The sequence below is a fragment of the Pundamilia nyererei genome, unplaced genomic scaffold (genome assembly GCF_000239375.1).
Source record: "Pundamilia nyererei isolate P.nyererei 1_Seehausen unplaced genomic scaffold, PunNye1.0 scaffold00056, whole genome shotgun sequence".
In the NCBI taxonomy this organism is placed as follows: Eukaryota; Metazoa; Chordata; class Actinopteri; order Cichliformes; family Cichlidae; genus Pundamilia; species Pundamilia nyererei.
This window is the reverse complement of record NW_005187457.1, coordinates 415,207-433,521: the sequence shown is the minus strand read 5'-3', so window position 1 is coordinate 433,521 and position 18,315 is coordinate 415,207. Positions and strand designations below refer to the sequence as shown.

General features: G+C 40.1%; 1 protein-coding gene across 6 annotated transcripts in view; it reads left to right on the top strand.

Annotated features, from left to right (window-relative positions):
- Positions 1 to 18,315, top strand: part of sbno2b (strawberry notch homolog 2b) — a 67,559-nt gene that overhangs the window by 39,687 nt on the left and 9,557 nt on the right. For 4 of the 6 annotated variants that reach the window (XM_013911122.1, XM_005733982.2, XM_005733986.2 and 1 more), the window contains 18 exons: positions 8,167 to 8,340; positions 9,796 to 9,882; positions 10,837 to 10,942; positions 11,061 to 11,221; positions 11,313 to 11,446; positions 12,067 to 12,157; positions 12,287 to 12,430; positions 12,584 to 12,701; positions 12,792 to 12,897; positions 13,049 to 13,202; positions 13,310 to 13,486; positions 13,750 to 13,847; positions 14,426 to 14,508; positions 14,793 to 14,975; positions 15,169 to 15,290; positions 15,379 to 15,510; positions 15,665 to 15,800; positions 17,151 to 17,263. In XM_013911122.1, the coding sequence (XP_013766576.1) occupies positions 8,167 to 8,340; positions 9,796 to 9,882; positions 10,837 to 10,942; positions 11,061 to 11,221; positions 11,313 to 11,446; positions 12,067 to 12,157; positions 12,287 to 12,430; positions 12,584 to 12,701; positions 12,792 to 12,897; positions 13,049 to 13,202; positions 13,310 to 13,486; positions 13,750 to 13,847; positions 14,426 to 14,508; positions 14,793 to 14,975; positions 15,169 to 15,290; positions 15,379 to 15,510; positions 15,665 to 15,800; positions 17,151 to 17,263 (2,319 nt within the window). The remainder of the gene's footprint in view (positions 1 to 8,166; positions 8,341 to 9,795; positions 9,883 to 10,836; positions 10,943 to 11,060; positions 11,222 to 11,312; positions 11,447 to 12,066; positions 12,158 to 12,286; positions 12,431 to 12,583; positions 12,702 to 12,791; positions 12,898 to 13,048; positions 13,203 to 13,309; positions 13,487 to 13,749; positions 13,848 to 14,425; positions 14,509 to 14,792; positions 14,976 to 15,168; positions 15,291 to 15,378; positions 15,511 to 15,664; positions 15,801 to 17,150; positions 17,264 to 18,315) is intronic. The other 2 variants (XM_005733983.2, XM_005733984.2) reach the window with 2 other exon arrangements.

Below are 18,315 nucleotides of genomic sequence, written 5' to 3'. Positions count from 1 at the left end.
GTGTGTGTGTGTGTGTGTGTGTGTGTGTGTGTGTGTGTGTGTGTGTGTGGAGGGGGGTACTGGGTCACTGATAAAAGAAGACAAAGGTTGGTTGCAAGATGTGCAGTTTTCTTAGGCTGCAGGTTGGTGCCTCGCTTCGCATGCATGCTGTCTTTTTGTATGTAGCAGTGCATAAATGGGTTTGATTGAAAGCAGCATTACATCAAAAAAATATCACATTTCACTGCCAGTTGTAATCGCAGTATTTTAGAGTGGTGCTAGGTGAACAGACAACTTAACCAGGGGACATTCAAGCTAATTATTTCTGGCTGGTAATGTTTCTACTACGACACAGGATACAAGATTCAAAAACTACGACAGCATACGGAAAGGAAGACAGCCGTTAGAACAACATGACTGTCAGCGTAGTAATACTAAAATGAGAAAACTCAGCACATTATTTTTTAGAGTCCTAAAACTGTGTCACCAAAGTGAAGTTAATAGTATTTTTTTGTGAAACACAATTAAATAGAATAGACTAATGAACATGTATAACTGTTTTGTGATCATTCGTTCCATTCAAGAGCTTTTGCATTTCCCGGACCGTTTGCCTGTTACAGCAAGGCATAATTAAAAGTCCTCTGGTACAAACTTGAATAAAATACTATGTAATCAAACTTAATGTGAGAAACTTGTTTCAAACATATTTGGAAACTCTTTTAACTTTTTGTAAAATGCCCCACTGGGGCATGCTTATTACGAGGCTAGTTTAGGATTTATTATCAGGTTATTGTATTATAGCAGCACTGTTATATCATAGAAAGGATTCGGTTTCTTGGCACTGTGGACCTGTCTACCCTTGATCTTGTCTGTTGGCTGTTATTGTCTGAACTAACAGTAAGTAAATCAGAGATGGTTAGGCGATGGCTGAGATACTCTTTTTACATGCTCCGGAAAATTGTTAGAATACGGTTGATATAGAAGTGCTGGGTCAGTTTCTTTTAAATAAATAAAGGCATTTGAACAGCACTATCAGTTTTTAATTGTTTTGGCTTCATGTAGGATGAAAATTGCTAAGGGTTTCTGTGTCCCTTACCAGATGTGTTAAGTGTGAAAGTGACATATTGGACATATTGTTTTATAGAAAGTTCTGATTTCGTTGGATAGTCAGGAGAAAAAGTGTTGCAGGTGTTCCTTGATGGGGAACAAAATCAAAGTCCGTACCTTACAGACTCATTGTGCATAAGGTACTCAACTGACAAAAGGTGTCAAAGTGTGGGTGTGTGTCATGTACAAGATGAGAGGAAGGTTATTTGAAGTACATTTTTGATTTCATACATCTGCAGACTTCCTTTCTTCTTAAGAGAAAAACTTTTCCTAGACTATGCTTTGAATATTAGCTTAGGCTATACTTTATAATACCAATAATATTTTACCTTTTAAAGCAGTAACTTACCATATGCATCTAGTATAGATTATTCCCCTATAACAAGTTTTAAAACAATTTTAAATCCTCTCTATTTTGAATGCGACTGTTTCAAATCAGAGGATTTACCTCTGTTGCAAGTGCTTCGTGGTATGCTGTGTTGAAATTTCTGTCATCTTGCGTCAACACTCCCCTTACATCCACTTTTCTCAGCTCTGAGCACGCAGGCCCACATAGAACACAAAAACAGACACACAGTGTGATTCTGAGTGAGTCACTGTAATGTGCGTTTTTTCACCGGTTTTTGTTTTTTTTGTCTCACAAACATGTTCAGAATCTTGTCTTGCTTTGAGTTGCATAGTGTTGTACAAACGTTTCATTTCTTATCTATGAACCCTTACAATCAACAATGTAGCTTGCTGGTCTCATATTCGTGCTGCAGCATGACAGCAAGCCCAAGCATGTAGCCGCGATCATGACGATCTGTCTTCAGTGACCTGAATAATAAGGAGTCCCTGCAGCATATTGTGCCCCCCATAGATCCCTGATCTCAACATTATAGAGTCCGTCTTAGACAAAGAGTTAGTGGACTCTTAGATGGCTTTAATCTACAGAAGAATTGTAGAAAGATGTTTAGAAAATGTACTGAGAAGAGTAGCCTCTGTAAATACTATTGACCCCACCCCCTTTTCCCTATTTTTTTTTTCTTTGACTACAATTTGCTTTGTGTCAGCTCACCCTCATGGCACCCGTCTGTAGATGACTTCCTGTCTTCTCATTCTTATCTTTAACTACTTTGCCTTTACTTGATTTTATTGCTAGGAAAGTAATTAGTTTTTTAGATCAACTGGTTTTGCTAAAATTTACCCCTTTTAGTTTCTAGTACCCAGCTCCGTGTGAACCTTAGGCTCCCCTACAGGCAGAAGAACCGTCCAGCTGGGGACACTAGACACGGCATCCTTTTATTTTCCAGAACACATGAAATCACCAGGGTTGTAAGTAACAAGCTGGCTTTCTTGAGTCAGACTTTGCACAACATGAAGGCCTGCCTGTCAGGAGGTATTTGGACTGAATATACCCCTTTGATTAGCATAGGTTAGTCTGGTGCAGATTAGACCAGACTGTCTGCTGGCTAAACAAGGAAACAATCGCTCTGACCTTTAACCTTTAAAAAGGAATATAGAACAAAAATAGCTGATTACTAATCAGACTTTTCACCCTAAAATAGAAAATGTACTAAGTTCTGTCAGAGAAAGTCCACTGGGTTAGGTTTTCTTTATTAGCACTGATTAATGAAATGTGGTCAAAGGTCGACTTCCACTTAGGGAGGATCCTGAGGAGAGCTCTTTGTGAGCTGCGAAGCTGCTGAACTTGAATGCATTTTGTTGACAGTGGCTGACATTTAAAAGTGTTTGAATATATTTTCTTTGGTTGGGAGGTTGTGTGACTCAAGGGTCTTATAGACCAGAACAGATGTAAAACTTTCCATGTGTACAGAAATAAAGTGGCTTTTTGACAAATTGGCTCCTTGATCAAAGCTCTGTTTCTGGTTAAGCTGATTTATGTCTGCATGTCAAAAGACAGAACCTTCTCTCCACAAATTCATTTAATGCTAAAAATCAAAGAAGCCCTTTTTCAACAGCAAGTTAATCAAAGAACTTGATTTTTTTTAAGGTCAGCACCAACCTTAAGCTGTATGGGGTAAAGGAAAAGCTTACAGCCGTGCTATTAAAGTCACAGTCCGGTAGATATGTCAGGGCCGTCTGACATGCAGACAGTTTGGCATAACATAATCCACAGAGAATGAGAGACACCAGTAGTTGCTTTTCAGTTACTGGCCCCAGACCCACATCTTAAGAAGGCACACAAACATCATCAGTCAGGTTCTGTTGACTGCATGGATAAGGTCAACAGCTGACCCCAGTGAGATCAGTCTCGGGTTGTTCCAGTCAGCTGATCATAGGGGTGCTGTGGATTATATGAAAACTCTATCCCATCACTGCATCCACATAAACAGACCACACAATCTGACAGATAAGATTTCAGTACACCTACTTGGCTTGTTGACAGGGTCATGCTGGCTTACACAGTCATTTTACACTACTGACATTACCAAGAACTTGGCATTTTATTAGCTTTTACAACTATCAGTCTCCAAAGTGTGGTGTGACTCTCACACGTCTAACCCTCCCACTACTACTGTTACTAATATTGGTACACCAGTATTTTCATGATCTTAAAGCATTCTGTAGGATATTAAGACAGGGCTGAAAAGGGGCTGTGCTTAATCCAGAGACAGTTGAGCTTGAGCTACATCCATATCAATCAGTCATGTGTTGGATTACACAGACAATCTTCTTGCAGCTGAGTTTTTGCTGGAAAACAAAACTAAACATTGAAGAGATGCCCAAAGGGGCAGAGAGACAAAGTTGCCGGGGATGAGAAACAAGGGGGATGGACATTTAGAGCTTGGGATAGTGAATAAGCAGGAGATGACAGAAATGTAGGTTGTGTTCGTGAGGTTATTTGAGGTGTGCATGTGTGTTTGTGTACATGTGTGGGTGTGTAGGGTAAGTGGGAGGCCAGGGTGACTTGTTTCCTGGCCTTGGAAAATTTAGCCAAGCTGGCAGTGTGTAGGAGGGGAAAGCCCTGGGCCTGGCCTGGCTGAGGCTTCAGCGTGGCCTTGTATTGAGAGGTTATTGAGTTTAGCAGGACGTGGCCTGGGACAGTATACAGTAGCTCTTACGTTAAGGTTGTGTTTTGGTAGCGGGGTAAAGCTGTGGTAGTATTACATTACTAAATGCAGATGATTAATTTTTTCAATAAATTAGTGCTTTTACTAGCTTGAAATCGGTAATAATATTTTTCCTTTTTATTGCACTATTGTCGGGATATCAACTGTTGTCAGCACTTCCCGCATGCCAAAGAAAACACCAGTGAAAAGAGACAGCTGACAACACCCTGTGTGTCACGGGAGGTATGTGGCTGTCCTTGGATAACATTAGACTTAGTAATGAAAACAACAACAAAACAGAGGAACTGACCATTCAAAACTAAACAGGAAAATAAACAAATAAAAATAGACACCTTGTGTAAAAACGGTTTACGATGTCATGACTGGAAATACTGGCAGCATCCTTTAAAATATTATTTTAATGATGTGTTTGAGAAGGGTTTGTGTCTGATAATCTTTAGTATTCCAAAAGGGCGTTTTCATTTAAAAGGAAGAGAAATATTTGTAAACTGATATGCTTATAAAGCTAAGTAAAAAACAGGGCTGCTAGAGTCCTCTGTATGACACTGCATGAGTTTATCATCAGGGCTAATTATTGACAGTGTGGTCATTAAATTAGAAACGGCTGTTCCTTCCTTCTGTCATGGCAACTGCAGTGTGTGTGTGTGTGTGTGTGTGTGTGTGTGTGTGAAGGACAGATAAATACTTCTCCTTACCGTAATATGTTGGCTAATATTTATTCTAGCCTAAATTTTGTTTTCACATCTTACGATTATGGACTCACTGGGATTTTTTTGTAAGGGCCGGAGATTGTGTGAAACTGTTTAAGGTTACTCGTCATGCAATAAATGCATCAACTTTAGCAGATTAGGGAAATAAAGAAGCTAAGCTGCTGGTGGGCGGTTATGTTTAGAAGTGTATTTTTCCAGTTCTGATTCTTAGAGCTGATAACCACCATCTTCAACCACAAACACCAACTTCTACTGCTCTGCAGGCATCTCGTGTGCTGGAAAGGCTCTTTGAGGTTGTTTTTCACTGCCATGTGCCTACATTAATCATCAACAGACAGATAACTGTTATTATCCAGATACTCAAGTACAATTTACTGCTGTGGATACATGATGTTCAGTGTTCGTGTTCATATGTGCCGGTAGCTTCCATACAAAGCTTCTTGCAGTAAGGTAATTGGGAGTCATTGTTGCAGGCATTTGGTCAAATGGATGACTGCATGTGTTGAGGGTTTCAACTTTACTGTAAAGAGAGGATATAATACTGGCTTCACAATTCACAGCAGAGAAGAAGCTGAAGTGAAAGAGGAACATGTGAAAAGCAAAAAACAGGATGGTGGACAGATGATGTGAAAAAGCATGTGCATGGACTTTCACATGTTTCGCTGTTGTACAAACACAGTTTTTTTCCCACCTATTCCATGAAAATAAAATAAAATGTGTAATTTGGCCACACAAAAACACACACACACAGATATTTGTTTTATTGCGCAACAGATACAAAGAGTGCAAAGGAGAAAGTGTGAGGCAGGATTAGCAGTTATATGATTGTAAGGCTGTGAGCTGTGGAAGGAGCCAGATTACCATCAGAGCAGTTGGAATTCAAGCCTTATCTCTGCTTGGCAGGGCCCAGTGTTAGGAGCAGTAGATGGAGTAGCCCTGGGTATAGGCCTGCCGGGGGACAAACACTGCTGCCTCTGTTACGCTCTGCTTAACAACTCGATTAGCATGGTTCTGAGGTTGGACATGTCTGGGTTAGCACCCACCAGACTGCCGCAGTTTTCTGTGATTCCTCTGTATCATTTTGGTTGTCTTAATATAACAACACTGCAATAGCAAAGCACATAATGTTACATGGTTTTACAAGATGCAGAAAACCGAGAAGTCTCATCATAATGTGGCGCTAAGCAATAAACAGCTGGCATACAAATTAGCCATTTTTGTAGAATAAATTAAATTAGCCCTTGTTTTCTTTTCAAGCTTGATTGAATTCATGGTGATGTGCAAAATAAGAATCGTTAAGGTTTTGAGAGTTTCATAACCCTAACCGGCTTTATGAGGAAAGCTAATATGACAGCTGTAGGTGTAACTCAGATTAGATTATATTTAGGGGGTTTTCTTTTGTGTTGTTTGTTCATCAGGTCTGTATTTGTATCTAAACTCATCTTGTAACATTTTATCAAATTTGTGGTTAAGTGTGTTGTAAGAAAGACAGGCAATACTTAATAATTCTTATACGTGTGTCTGCGCTTATGCGTGTGTTTCCGCAATTATGCCTCAGTGGAACGATGCCTCTGGTGACACTGTGTCCTTTTTCCAAGCCTTGTTGTTTATTCATTTATCCCAAGTCAGAATTGCACAGAATGGAGGGAGCAGGGAAGGGAATTAGGACACGGAATAGCATGAGGTAGAAAGTCACATAGTTGATAGAATAGAGAAACAAACTAGTAAACGGATACGTGATATAAAAATGATATAAAGTGACCAAGTTGCGTGTTTGGGAGTGGTAGTATAGGACACCCACTCTTATCTACAACTCTTTCTCCATACAAAAGCCAGTTGTTCCAGTCAGCTGTCTGTAGGCTAGAAGAACTTTGGAGAGTCTGATTGCAGAGCTCATGCCTGATCTTGCCCTCAGGAAGCGCACACATACACAAACATGAGGAGAAAAGGAAAGAGAAAGGAACAGGGAGGGAGCTGTAGAGCATAAAGTGAGCAGTAAACACTGATAAGCTTAGTGCACTTTACAATCCACAAACATCCACATAATAGGTTAATAAGTTGCTTTGTTTCTCTAATGTCACAAAGACAAAATACACAAATATGTATGTAAGCAAATGTGGGGCAGAGCCACTTTTTCTCTGTTTGCTGTTTATAGTCCTTCCTGTTCACCATTCCTACGTGATGTTGTCATGTTAACACTTTGAGCTCTACGTCTAGTCCTCTCATGCTTGTGAAACATTTTCTGTTGAACTGTGAGTAATGGCTAACAGACAGCCATGACAGAAGTTCCTGCAGCTTCTCAGTATTAATCAGTCCTACCAGATTGTTAGGACTGAGTCAGCAGCTCAGCTAATGATTCTGCATGATTATGGACTTTTTTTTCTTACTTTTGTTCTGTAAGCATAGTATTGTTCTTCCCACAAAGCCATCTTCAGTCCTTAGAGCTTATTGTGTTTTAACAGAGATCGCCTGTGGCCATATAACAATATTGGTGGTGGGGGGTATCAACATTTGGAGAAATGTTGAAATTTTCCCAAATTTCCAAATAAGCACGTTAGTCTCTTTGGGGAAGTATTCACAGTTGCCTCGTGGTCCCCTAGTGGGTGTATGGGGAACAGTGTGTTGTGGGAATCTCCATACATTGCCCAGAGTGTATTTATACACCGACTCATTTATGGACGTCACAAAGAGATTTCTCCTCTGTTGAGTTTCTTGTTGTCATTCAATTCCTATCTCTCCAAATACATGTTTATAAGTCTCAAGGGGCCTAGGGGTGCCTGTGAGGGGCTAGTTAAGGAACATGGCATGCTAATGGTTTGGAAACGATATGAATAGAGGCGCGACTGGAAGGCAGCCATAGCTGAAATGACAAACATACACACAAGCAGCCTTATTGTGCCTTCCCCTCACGTTCTACTTCACGTGCGCATTCTCACATCTGTGTGTAATTATATTTTGTTTGGGCTACTCGTGTTACACCCAAATAAATGTAACTTGGCTAAAATCCAGAATGAATACGGCTCCTTTATTATCCAAACATCACTCCCATTCATCCTCATGCCACACCTTTTTTCTTTTGCTGTTTGGTATTGGTGCCGTGTCTGTTACATTTTTAAAAAAAAGCTTTTGTTGCGCCCCCTTTATGTTGCATAAAGCTTGATGGTGAGGGACCGTGTCTGGATGTGGGTATAAATATTGTTTCTTTATTTAGAGATCTACTGAACTCTCTGCCCTAAATTTTGTCCCGTTTTAGAGTTTACCTTTAACACCTCGTCCCGTTTTTTCTTTGCCTGCAGGACCTGCCCTGCCTTGATGACATCTCTACAAACTCTCTGTTCTCCTCTCCGACTGACTCACTGTCGGAGTATGCTGATACCCAGTCCTTCATCAATGCAGAGAACCTGGACACAGTGCCCACAATCTGGGACGTCAGCACTAGTACCACCACACCAGCACAGAGCCAGTTAGAGGTCAGTAACAAGCACTCGCTCACATGTCATTACCAGAAAAACTGGTTACCACACCTTTACCTCTTACAGATATGATATGCAACAGACTTGTTTGCCTCAGCATACGTATGTCTTCACTGGGGGAAGTTGGCATCGAATAACAAACAGTAGCTAAGGGTTATATTGTCCATTGTATCCCGTAAACACTAGTGCTTTCCTGCCTCACGACTGCGTCTGCAGCCTGGCGGTGAAGTGGTTAGCACTGTCACCTCCAGTTTCCTCCCACATTCCAAAGACATCCATGTGAGGTTAATTGGTGAGTCTAAATTAGCTGGAGCTGTGGATGTGAGATAGATAAAGCGCTGTTTTAATGGTTGAATGTGGCTTGTAGTGTAAAGTACTTGGAGCATAATATAATGTTGATTTAGTGTTCCACTCTAAGTTGGGATTTTCATGTTGTGGCTGTGCACAAGTCCATTCTTATGAAGTATAAGCTGTGAATTAAAAACTTCTAAGCATGCAGCATATCTTTTGGTGCATATCTACTGTCTTTCTTATCTAATATCATTATCATCTTTCTGTGCTGTTAGCACACCATTTTACCACCTACCTAGCTACCAGTACGTTTGTTAATGTGTAGTTTTTTGCGTTTAATTCATTGTACAGTGAAACCTTCAACTACGCACCGATGTGATGGTATTTAATCTCACATATTTAAGCCGTTAAACCTCTCAGCACTGGTGGAAATGACACAGTTATTTTATTCATATTGAATTCTTATTACATATAGCAGGAGAGTCATTTGGTGCCGAGGTTGAACAATGGTTTTCCCAGTTGCTTTTACGGTTTACGCTGTTGCTGTTTGCAATGACCAGTGTCTCGTCTTTTCATTCAGGAATTATGTTTGTATCCATTAGATAAAATTTGTTGTTGTTAAACATTTCTCTTTGGTCATTACATTTTTTACAACTGTTTTCTCTGTTGTAGACAAATTAGGAGTATGCATGCACTTTCATGCTCTCTAAATCAGTGTCCCGAGGAAAGCAACTTTGTTTTCAATAGTTGTTCCTCTAGCCTGCAGTTTCATTCCTGTTAAGCTCTCTTTGAATTAGATGGGTCCGTGGATATCTTTTTGATATGATCAGAGTACATTTATTTTCCCTGCTTTCTGAAAGCCTTTTTATTTTTTTCCTTTTCATTCTGCCCTCATTTCGTTCATTATATTTCCCAGACTATATTTCCCATGCCTTTATCTTCCTTTCATTGTTGTTGTTGTCATTGCTGGCTTTTCACTGCCAGTCAAATAAAATGCATTTTGTTTAGTGCAGCTTTAGGAGAGTGCCCCATCGCTCTCGTGCACATGCATATAGACACAAATGCACAGGCAGATTACTCTCGACTTTCTTTGCTTTAATCCTTCTTAGGCACAGTGTTTTATTTGAGTTTGTATTTCTTTATTTTATGTTTTTTTGACAGCAGAATGGCACCAGCAGGTTTCAAGGCTTGGCAAGTTTGGAGGATATATCTGCTATTATCAGCACCCCACCTTTAGGAGGATTCCAGGTAGTCACGTTAACCTCTCCAGTCTGATGTTAAAGTTAAACTCCTTGAGCTTACTCATCAGTAATCATATATGGGAATCATATATAAAATATAGATTATGTTTTAGGTCTTATTTGCAGCAGCTGCAGCAGTTCACTCAAAAAATATGCCCAAAATCCTGTCTTGAAGTAATTTGATTTCCATGTAATTCCATTGTGTTATATTAGTTCAATGTAAAACACTAAATTTAATGGAATCTGGTCCAATTAAATTTAATTGATTCGTATATGTTTAGTTAATACCCAGCATATTTCCCTTGCTGATTCATTATTTGAATAAATAAACATTAGATTTTTACATATTTCAGTTGCATTTTATTCAAAATTACTGCTTCATGTTTAGGAGGGCAATTCATTTTTTTGAGTGCATCTTTTAGATGTTTTACACTGAAAACATAACATGGCTCTCATCTGGGGGTCCCGTTGAATTTAGCAAAACTTCATAAGGTAAATTGTAATGCTCCTGTCTACCATCTGTATTACCACAGGTGACAAAAGCATGGTGGCATATTGTACATGCCACAAATGTACATTACATAAAAAACAGAGATTACTTTGACAGGAAAAGAGGCATTGTAATATTCAGCTGACTGTCAAAAAGAGGTCCTCTCCGTTTCCACTCTCTCTGTCTTTTGTCTGCTTGACTACATTTTTCAAATCTCTCAATTCAATCTCCTTTAATTGGCTTCATGCATTTTATTCACTTGTTATTTTGCTAATTTTCTGGTTAATATTCCTTCTTAAGGAACTTTTCCAGTGTGCATTATCGTCATACTAACTGCTCACCTACTTCTAAATTTCAGCAGTTTTCTCTCTCCTAACTTGTCTTCACCTAAGCTGAAACAACAAAATATTGTTCCCAAATGCAACGCTTGCTGTTGTGATTACATTACTGAAGTCTCTGTGGTGCTTCCAGCCTCAGACAACCCAGGCAGCAACAGAAGAGGAAGAGGAGGCCGAGGAAGAAGAAGCAGAGGAACTGGGACATGTAGACACATACGCTGAGTACAAACCTTCCAAATGTAGGCCACTTGAATGAACTTCAACATCAGTTCACCCATTAATTTGTCTGCCTTTTTCCCCCTAATACAACATGACACTCAGTTTATGGTTAACATGTTTTTTTCCTCTTCTCTTCAGCCACTATAGGAATTTCTCATCCTGACATAGTGGTGGAAACAAACACTCTATCCAGTGTACCTCCTCCTGACATCACATACACTCTGTCCATCCCCGAGTCAACTATTAAAAATGGTCTGCTGTCTGCTCTGCAGCTAGAGGCTATCATATACGCCTGCCAGGTACACATACCAGCACACAATACATGAAGCACTTTTAATGGCGTGACTCTGGAGGCATATTGATCATCATTCGTTCCTTATGCACCCTCAGCAACATGAGGTGATCCTCCAGAACAAGCAGAGGGCAGGCTTTCTGATCGGAGATGGGGCAGGGGTCGGAAAGGGACGCACTGTGGCAGGAATCATCCTGGAGAACTACCTTAAGGGAAGAAAAAAAGCACTATGGTAAGAGTGATAAACATGCTACAACAGATGGGCCAGTAAGAGGCCTGTCTGCATAGTCTGCCGTTTTAATTAAAGCACTCTTAGCAATTTTCAGAAAACGGAAAGACTACGTGAGTTATTTGGTGACCTTTTTTTGACTTCTTCATTACACAATCACATGAACAGTTATGGTAAAGTCATAGGGCATTTGAAATCGGCCTACGGAAAATATTTATAATGTGAGCTCGGTGTAATTTCAAAACTATATAAGGGAGTTCAGAAGGTTAAACTGGAGACAGAAATTACTTTCATTTGGATTCCTACATTCAGTTTCTGCCAATATTAAGACCAAACATCTCCTTTTATCAGTAAATGTGAGCTTCTAGAAAAGCAATTGCAAAGTAGGATTTGTATGAAACTAGAGAATGTTAAGAGTCACCTGTTCCATGAGGCCTCAAAAGGTTAGAGTCAAGAAAAACACTTCTGAGGGGAAAAAAGGACATGACTAATGCGGGCTATGATTAAAAAATAGATCGATTTTCTGATTGGGATTTTTGTCCACCTGCATGATATATCCTGTTTATGCACAGTAGATTTACTGTATGTCAAAGTCGGCTAATTTCCCCTGTCTTTTCCCTCAGGTTCAGCATATCCAATGACCTGAAATTTGATGCAGAGAGAGATCTCAAAGACATAGATGCACCGACTATTCCTGTGCATGCTTTAAACAAGGTGAGTTCAGGTGGAATTTGTGGGTCAAACTGAGAAAATTAGAACAGTTATTATGTGTGCATGAGCGCAATCGGTGAAGTAGAGCGAAGCACTATTGTGACTTGTTTAATGTTTGTTCTGTTCTAACAGATAAAGTACGGTGACACAGCTACCTCAGAAGGAGTCTTGTTTGCAACTTACTCTGCACTGATTGGAGAAAGCCAAGCAGGAGGGCAGCTTCGGACGAGGATCAAACAGATCCTGGATTGGTGCAAACCAGAATTTGATGGAGTCGTATCCTTTAATTTTAATGCCATATTCTTTGTCAATCTAACATAAGCTGTCCTTCGATATGTTGTTCCACATGATTTTCTGACTTAATTTTAACAACCGCACATTCAGCAGTGGTTTTTGGTATTTTTTGTCCTTGACTTTGCATCAATATAGATTATTTTTGATGAATGCCACAAAGCCAAGAATGCCACATCTACAAAGATGGGCAAAGCAGTTCTTGACCTGCAAAGCAAGCTGCCGCATGCCAGGGTGGTGTATGCCAGTGCCACAGGTAAGCTAACACACAAATAAACATTCTCGGGCAGGAGAAAAAATACAATAGTAGACTTTAAATCATCGATTTCTGTCATGTCTGTTCCAGGTGCCTCTGAGCCAAAGAACATGATTTATATGAGCCGACTAGGAATTTGGGGTGAGGGCACACCCTTCCGAACCTTTGATGACTTCCTGCATTCCATTGAGAAGAGGTTTGTGGGATGAATTTCACTCTGAAGTTTTTATGTTTTTCAATCATGTGGATCTGTATCTTCAAATTACTGGAACATTCCTTACAGTCAGATTGTGGGAACGGCTGTTGACCAATGATTAAGTTATGTTGAATTATTTATTTGTGTACAGAGGTGTCGGGGCCATGGAGATTGTGGCCATGGACATGAAAGTGAGTGGGATGTACATTGCCAGACAGCTGAGCTTCTCTGGGGTGTCTTTCCGCATTGAAGAGATCGGGCTGGACGGTGACTTCAAAGAGGTCTATAATAAAGCTGCCAAACTGGTGAGGAAATTCAGTGACAGCGTCTGCTGTATTTATATGTTCTTATCTTATTTGAGAAAACTGACAAAAATTTAAACTGAGAATTCGCGTCTGGAATCTGTTTCTAGTGGGCCGAGGCGTTGAAAACGTTCATGCAGGCAGCTGATGAGCTGGGCATGGTCAGCAGGAAGTCTCTTTGGGGGCAGTTCTGGTCGTCTCACCAGCGATTCTTCAAATATCTCTGTATCGCTGCCAAGGTCCGCTCCTTGGTGGAGCTGGCCCAGAAAGAGCTGGAGGCCGGAAAGGTGAGCATAGCACACTGTTGAACTTTGAGTGCATAGATTGTATATGTAAGAGTGCTAATTTGAAACATAGTTTAGTCAGTTGTGTGGGGGGGTTTCAGTTCTCTGTGAACAAGCTGGTTTGATTTTGCTTTAGTTGTTCAGGAATTCCACATGGATTTTTGTAATATTTTCCATCGTGATTAGCAGAAGTGAGTCCTAGTAGAAGTTTACTTTAGGTAACACGGCTGGGTCATTGATGTGCGTTTGTGTGTTCTCCACTGCAGTGCATCGTTATTGGACTCCAGTCTACCGGAGAATCGCGCACCAGAGAAGTCTTGGATGAAAATGACGGGCATCTGGACAGATTTGTTTCTGCAGCCGAGTAAGAGAGTATTTCGTCTGTTCGCTTCTGTGTTTCTGTGGTGATGGCTACATATGAAAAAAAAAAGACTGCATGTATCTGAGTTGCAGCTCTTTTAAAACTGAATGCCAAGCCAAAGTTGACACTATTTGAAAGAGTGATTTTCTGCTTGCTGAAAACTATAGTCACAGGTGTCTTCTGTTTTGTTTTCTTGATACACCAAGCTGTCAAATAACAAGAAAGTTTCAAGAAGGACTTTGTCATGACTACATATAGTCATACAGGTCATGTGACATTCTTCGCCAGTCAAAGCAGACAACCTTTTATTAGCTGCTAATTGACCAATGACTCATTTGTGAAAAAGAAGAAAAGGAAGTTATAAGGACTTGAACTTGGTTGTCCTTAGGTCTGTCACAGCAGACATGCCTTAAAGTCTGAGTGTATTAGTTCACGTTTTCATCTGCCTATCAATACCTGGCACTCATAATTTGGTCAGATCAGGAATACTTGGAATGTCTAATTGCCGCAACAGCCCTAATGTGTTGTGGTTGCTTTGCTGTCAGTTTTAAAGTCTGTTATTCTGCTCTTCTTTGCTCCAGGGGAGTATTCCAGTCTCTTGTAACAAAGCATTTCCCTTCAGAGAAGCAAAGCAGGGAAAAAGCTCCAAGTAACAAGAGAAAACGTAAGTGAATATGAAGATTTAATACAACACTGTAGGATGTTCACCCCTAAATGCTGTCTTTTACAATTATTTCATGTACCAAGTGTTCAGTGGACATTTCTATAGTTTGTGTAGCAGTAAAATTGCTCATGTTGTGATTTATAAGTGTATTTGGTGTATTTAGCCTAGCAGCTGGTACTATTTATTCTCATTTAGGGACATATTTTTTAATCCTATGTCTATTATTGGCCTCTTTTGTGTCGCTTTTGCTAACTCCAATCTCATGCGGTTTAACTAACAATCAGGGAAACCCAGAGGTCGCCAGCCCAAAGTACCCAAGCACAGTATAGAGAACAACGTTGTGATCAACATCACCGATGACAGCAGTAGTGACTCCGATGGCATAGACACAGACTCCAACTCTTCACCAGACTCCCTGCTAGATAATGACGATGTCATCTTTGTGAACCAGACTAGCTACCAGACAGGTAGGCACCATTTCTTTTTTTTGTCCTTCAGCTTGTGTTGTCAGTAACAGTGATACACTGGAAGGTGCTTGTCATTCAAACAGATGCACATCTACTTGATAGCTGCCACTGTAGCCTCACATACCCTGCTATTTTTATAACTCAACCAGCAAGGGATATATTGTTAATATCTTCCTCTGATTTGTATTTACAGCCAGAATAGAGGAAATGAAGCAGGACCTCCTCAACAAAATAGCAGAACTGGGAAAAGAACTACCTCTCAACACATTGGATGAGCTCATTGACAAGTTTGGTGGACCAGATAAAGTCTCTGAGGTATGACCCTCAACTACAAGCTAACCAGCAGCATCACCTGTCACCTTGACATGTGCAGCTGATGTATATTAACCCCTTTTCTCTCCAGATGACTGGTCGTAAGGGTCGTGTGGTGCGGCGGCCTGACGGCACCGTGCGTTATGAGTCACGAGCTGAGCAAGGGCTTACGATTGACCACATTAATCTCAAGGAGAAAGATCGCTTCATGAGTGGAGAGAAGGTTAGATATTTTACAGTACAAAAAATAAAAAATGAATCACTGTTTTCATGACTTGAAGGGCTTGAGATCAGAGTTCACCAAACAGTGAAATGCTTTAAAAACATTGTTCAATAAGACCTTTCTCCACCAATAAACAAAAACCTGTTTCCTGTAGTTGGTGGCCATCATCTCAGAAGCAGCGAGCTCTGGGATTTCCCTGCAGGCAGACAAGAGAGTGAAAAACCAGAGACGCAGGGTTCACATGACCCTGGAGCTGCCTTGGAGCGCAGACAGGGCTATTCAGCAGTTCGGTAAGTCAGGAAATGTAATCTAACAAAGAGGCTTTAAAAGTTAAAGAGGAGTACATGATTAGAAATAAAAGAAAAGGGCATTTTTTGTGTTATTAACTTACATAAGGATGTTGGGAACCTTTTTTAGACTGAATTTTTGACCTGTCAGTATAGTCTGTCTGGTTAAGTTTGTGTCAGACTTCACATAATGGCTTGAATAAAGTTTTTCATCAGTGGTTAACTTTGTCAATGACATAAGTCTTTTTTTTTTCTGTTGATGAATGATGTAACCAGTTAAAAGGCTATAAGGCACACTGGACTTATTTTCCTCTTCATCGTAGTTACATCAGCTTTCTATTCCTTACTTCCTTTTAAATTTACCCCTGTGACAAGCAGCAGCATTGAGGTGAAAGGTTTAAAGAGCTTTAGAAGAAAGAGAATAAATGTGAAGAAGTGTTTTATGTGTTATTTTCATATTGCGATATTCAAATTGAGACAAATGTCTCGCTGAAGGTTTGTTGGTAGATAGAAGCTGTGGTTTCTTTCAGTTACTCTACTTGTGTGGGCTGAACATTTGACCTTTAAAGGTGTTACAGCTGCGAATCTATTTGTAATTAACACCACAAACCCGATCAGTATTTGATTTTTTTATATACGTAAATGCCAAAGCAGAGCACTAAACTAAATAAGGTCATCAATTTTCTGCTTAAACCACCTCAGTGATTCTTCAGGCGGACTAAGTTTCTCATACCAAGAAGCTTAGTCTGACACTTACATATACACACGCATACGGTACAAACACAGACATGCTTATTTCCTCATAAGAGGTTCTATGGAAGTTGAAGGGACTTCCTTAGAACAATCTTGTGTAAAGAGTTTTTGTTTTCATTTTTAGGTGGGAGGATCTGAGTGTCAAGATCAGATTTCAGTCATATGACTGGAGATCTTATCATCTCACCAATAATGTCCTCTTCATACTTTTCAGTTTCTAATTTATTGTTTCTAATCGCACCTCACTAGTGTACTGTACTAACATATAACTTGTGTGTGTGTTATTTTATTTACATTTATGGGTGTTTCATAGTTAGTTGAGATTGGCACAGCCTGTAACATAAAAATGAGCTGTTGTAAACCAAACGTCATCACAAAAATGTACAATACCTGATTTCTCCTACACATAGCAACATATCTTGCTTGTTTTATTTATCTGTATAAAGGTTTTACAGGATGTTCATTAGCAGTACAACGCTTATCTGTAAAGTTAAAGATTTGAGATTGAAGGATTTAACAGTCAGACAGTAGTCTTAATGTCTTTAAATGTTTTGCATGTACAAAAAATGTCTTATTGCTATTTTATTCTGATCGTTCCAGGTCGGACTCATCGGTCCAATCAGGTGACAGCCCCTGAGTACATCTTTCTCATCTCAGAGTTGGCTGGGGAGAGACGTTTTGCCTCCATTGTGGCTAAGAGACTAGAGAGTCTGGTAAATATGAACAGTCTTTCAGTTGTGTGTGGGTTGGTGTTGCATTTGCTGTTGTTATTTTGCACAATTATCTTGAAGTGTCTCTCAGGGGGAAATAGCTGTTTATATGTTGTTGTCTTATGGAGTGTGAGAAGAACTGTTTCAGTGTAAACAGAGACGATCTGAGTTATGTGTTTATCGATCGGAGTGCTCCGGGCTGTTCGTGACTCCGCCGTTCATTTCTTAAACCTGCCCTCACCCTCTGTCCTTCCTGTTGTGTGGGATACTCCCTAGTCTTAAAGCGCTCCATAGTCTTCTTTATTGTTGGTTCCCTTGATGTTATATCAACTTTTCTCCACAAACCTCAAGAGATTCTGGGTCTTTCCCTTCTCCAGCTCAGTAACGGAAAACTGAACAAGCAGAAAAAGCAAAAAGAGGTTGTCTGGATAATTTATAAGTGTAGCTATTTTCCGTAATTATCGATGCATTTCTGCACTAGCAGCCATTTATTTCCATAGTGACACAGCATGACAGTTCTTTTGGGAAAAGGGCAGAGAGGGTGTAGGGGATGGTGGTTACAGGAAGTCATTCCTGCATTTGCCAGCTATGTGTGGTAAATCTGTATCAAGAATATGGCACGTGGTCTGCCTGCCTGCCTGCCTGCCTGCCTGCTTGAACTTGATACAGCTCCAGTGCACACATTTCAGTCGAACTGAACAGCTGAACACCTTTGCAACAGTCTGACTCCAGATCAGCAGTCAAATCATATTTGGCTAAAACATTCATTTGTTTTGGTATCTTAAGGTTTTTGTCTGTGTGAGCAGAGCTAGCAGCTGGCTTTAAGACTGATCCACTGTTGACTTTGTCTAAATTTTCTGTTGACTTTGTTGCCTACTTCCATCACACGTTGGACTCACTGCACACTCGGTCTCTTTGCAAAATGTTGTTTGAAGATTAACTGAACCACAATATCATGTCAGCACGTTGCACATAGAAAACGTTTGTTTTCACACCTGAACCTCGTGGGTTTCCTTTGACACGTTTGGGCCAAGAGCGGGCTCTGCATCCTCATG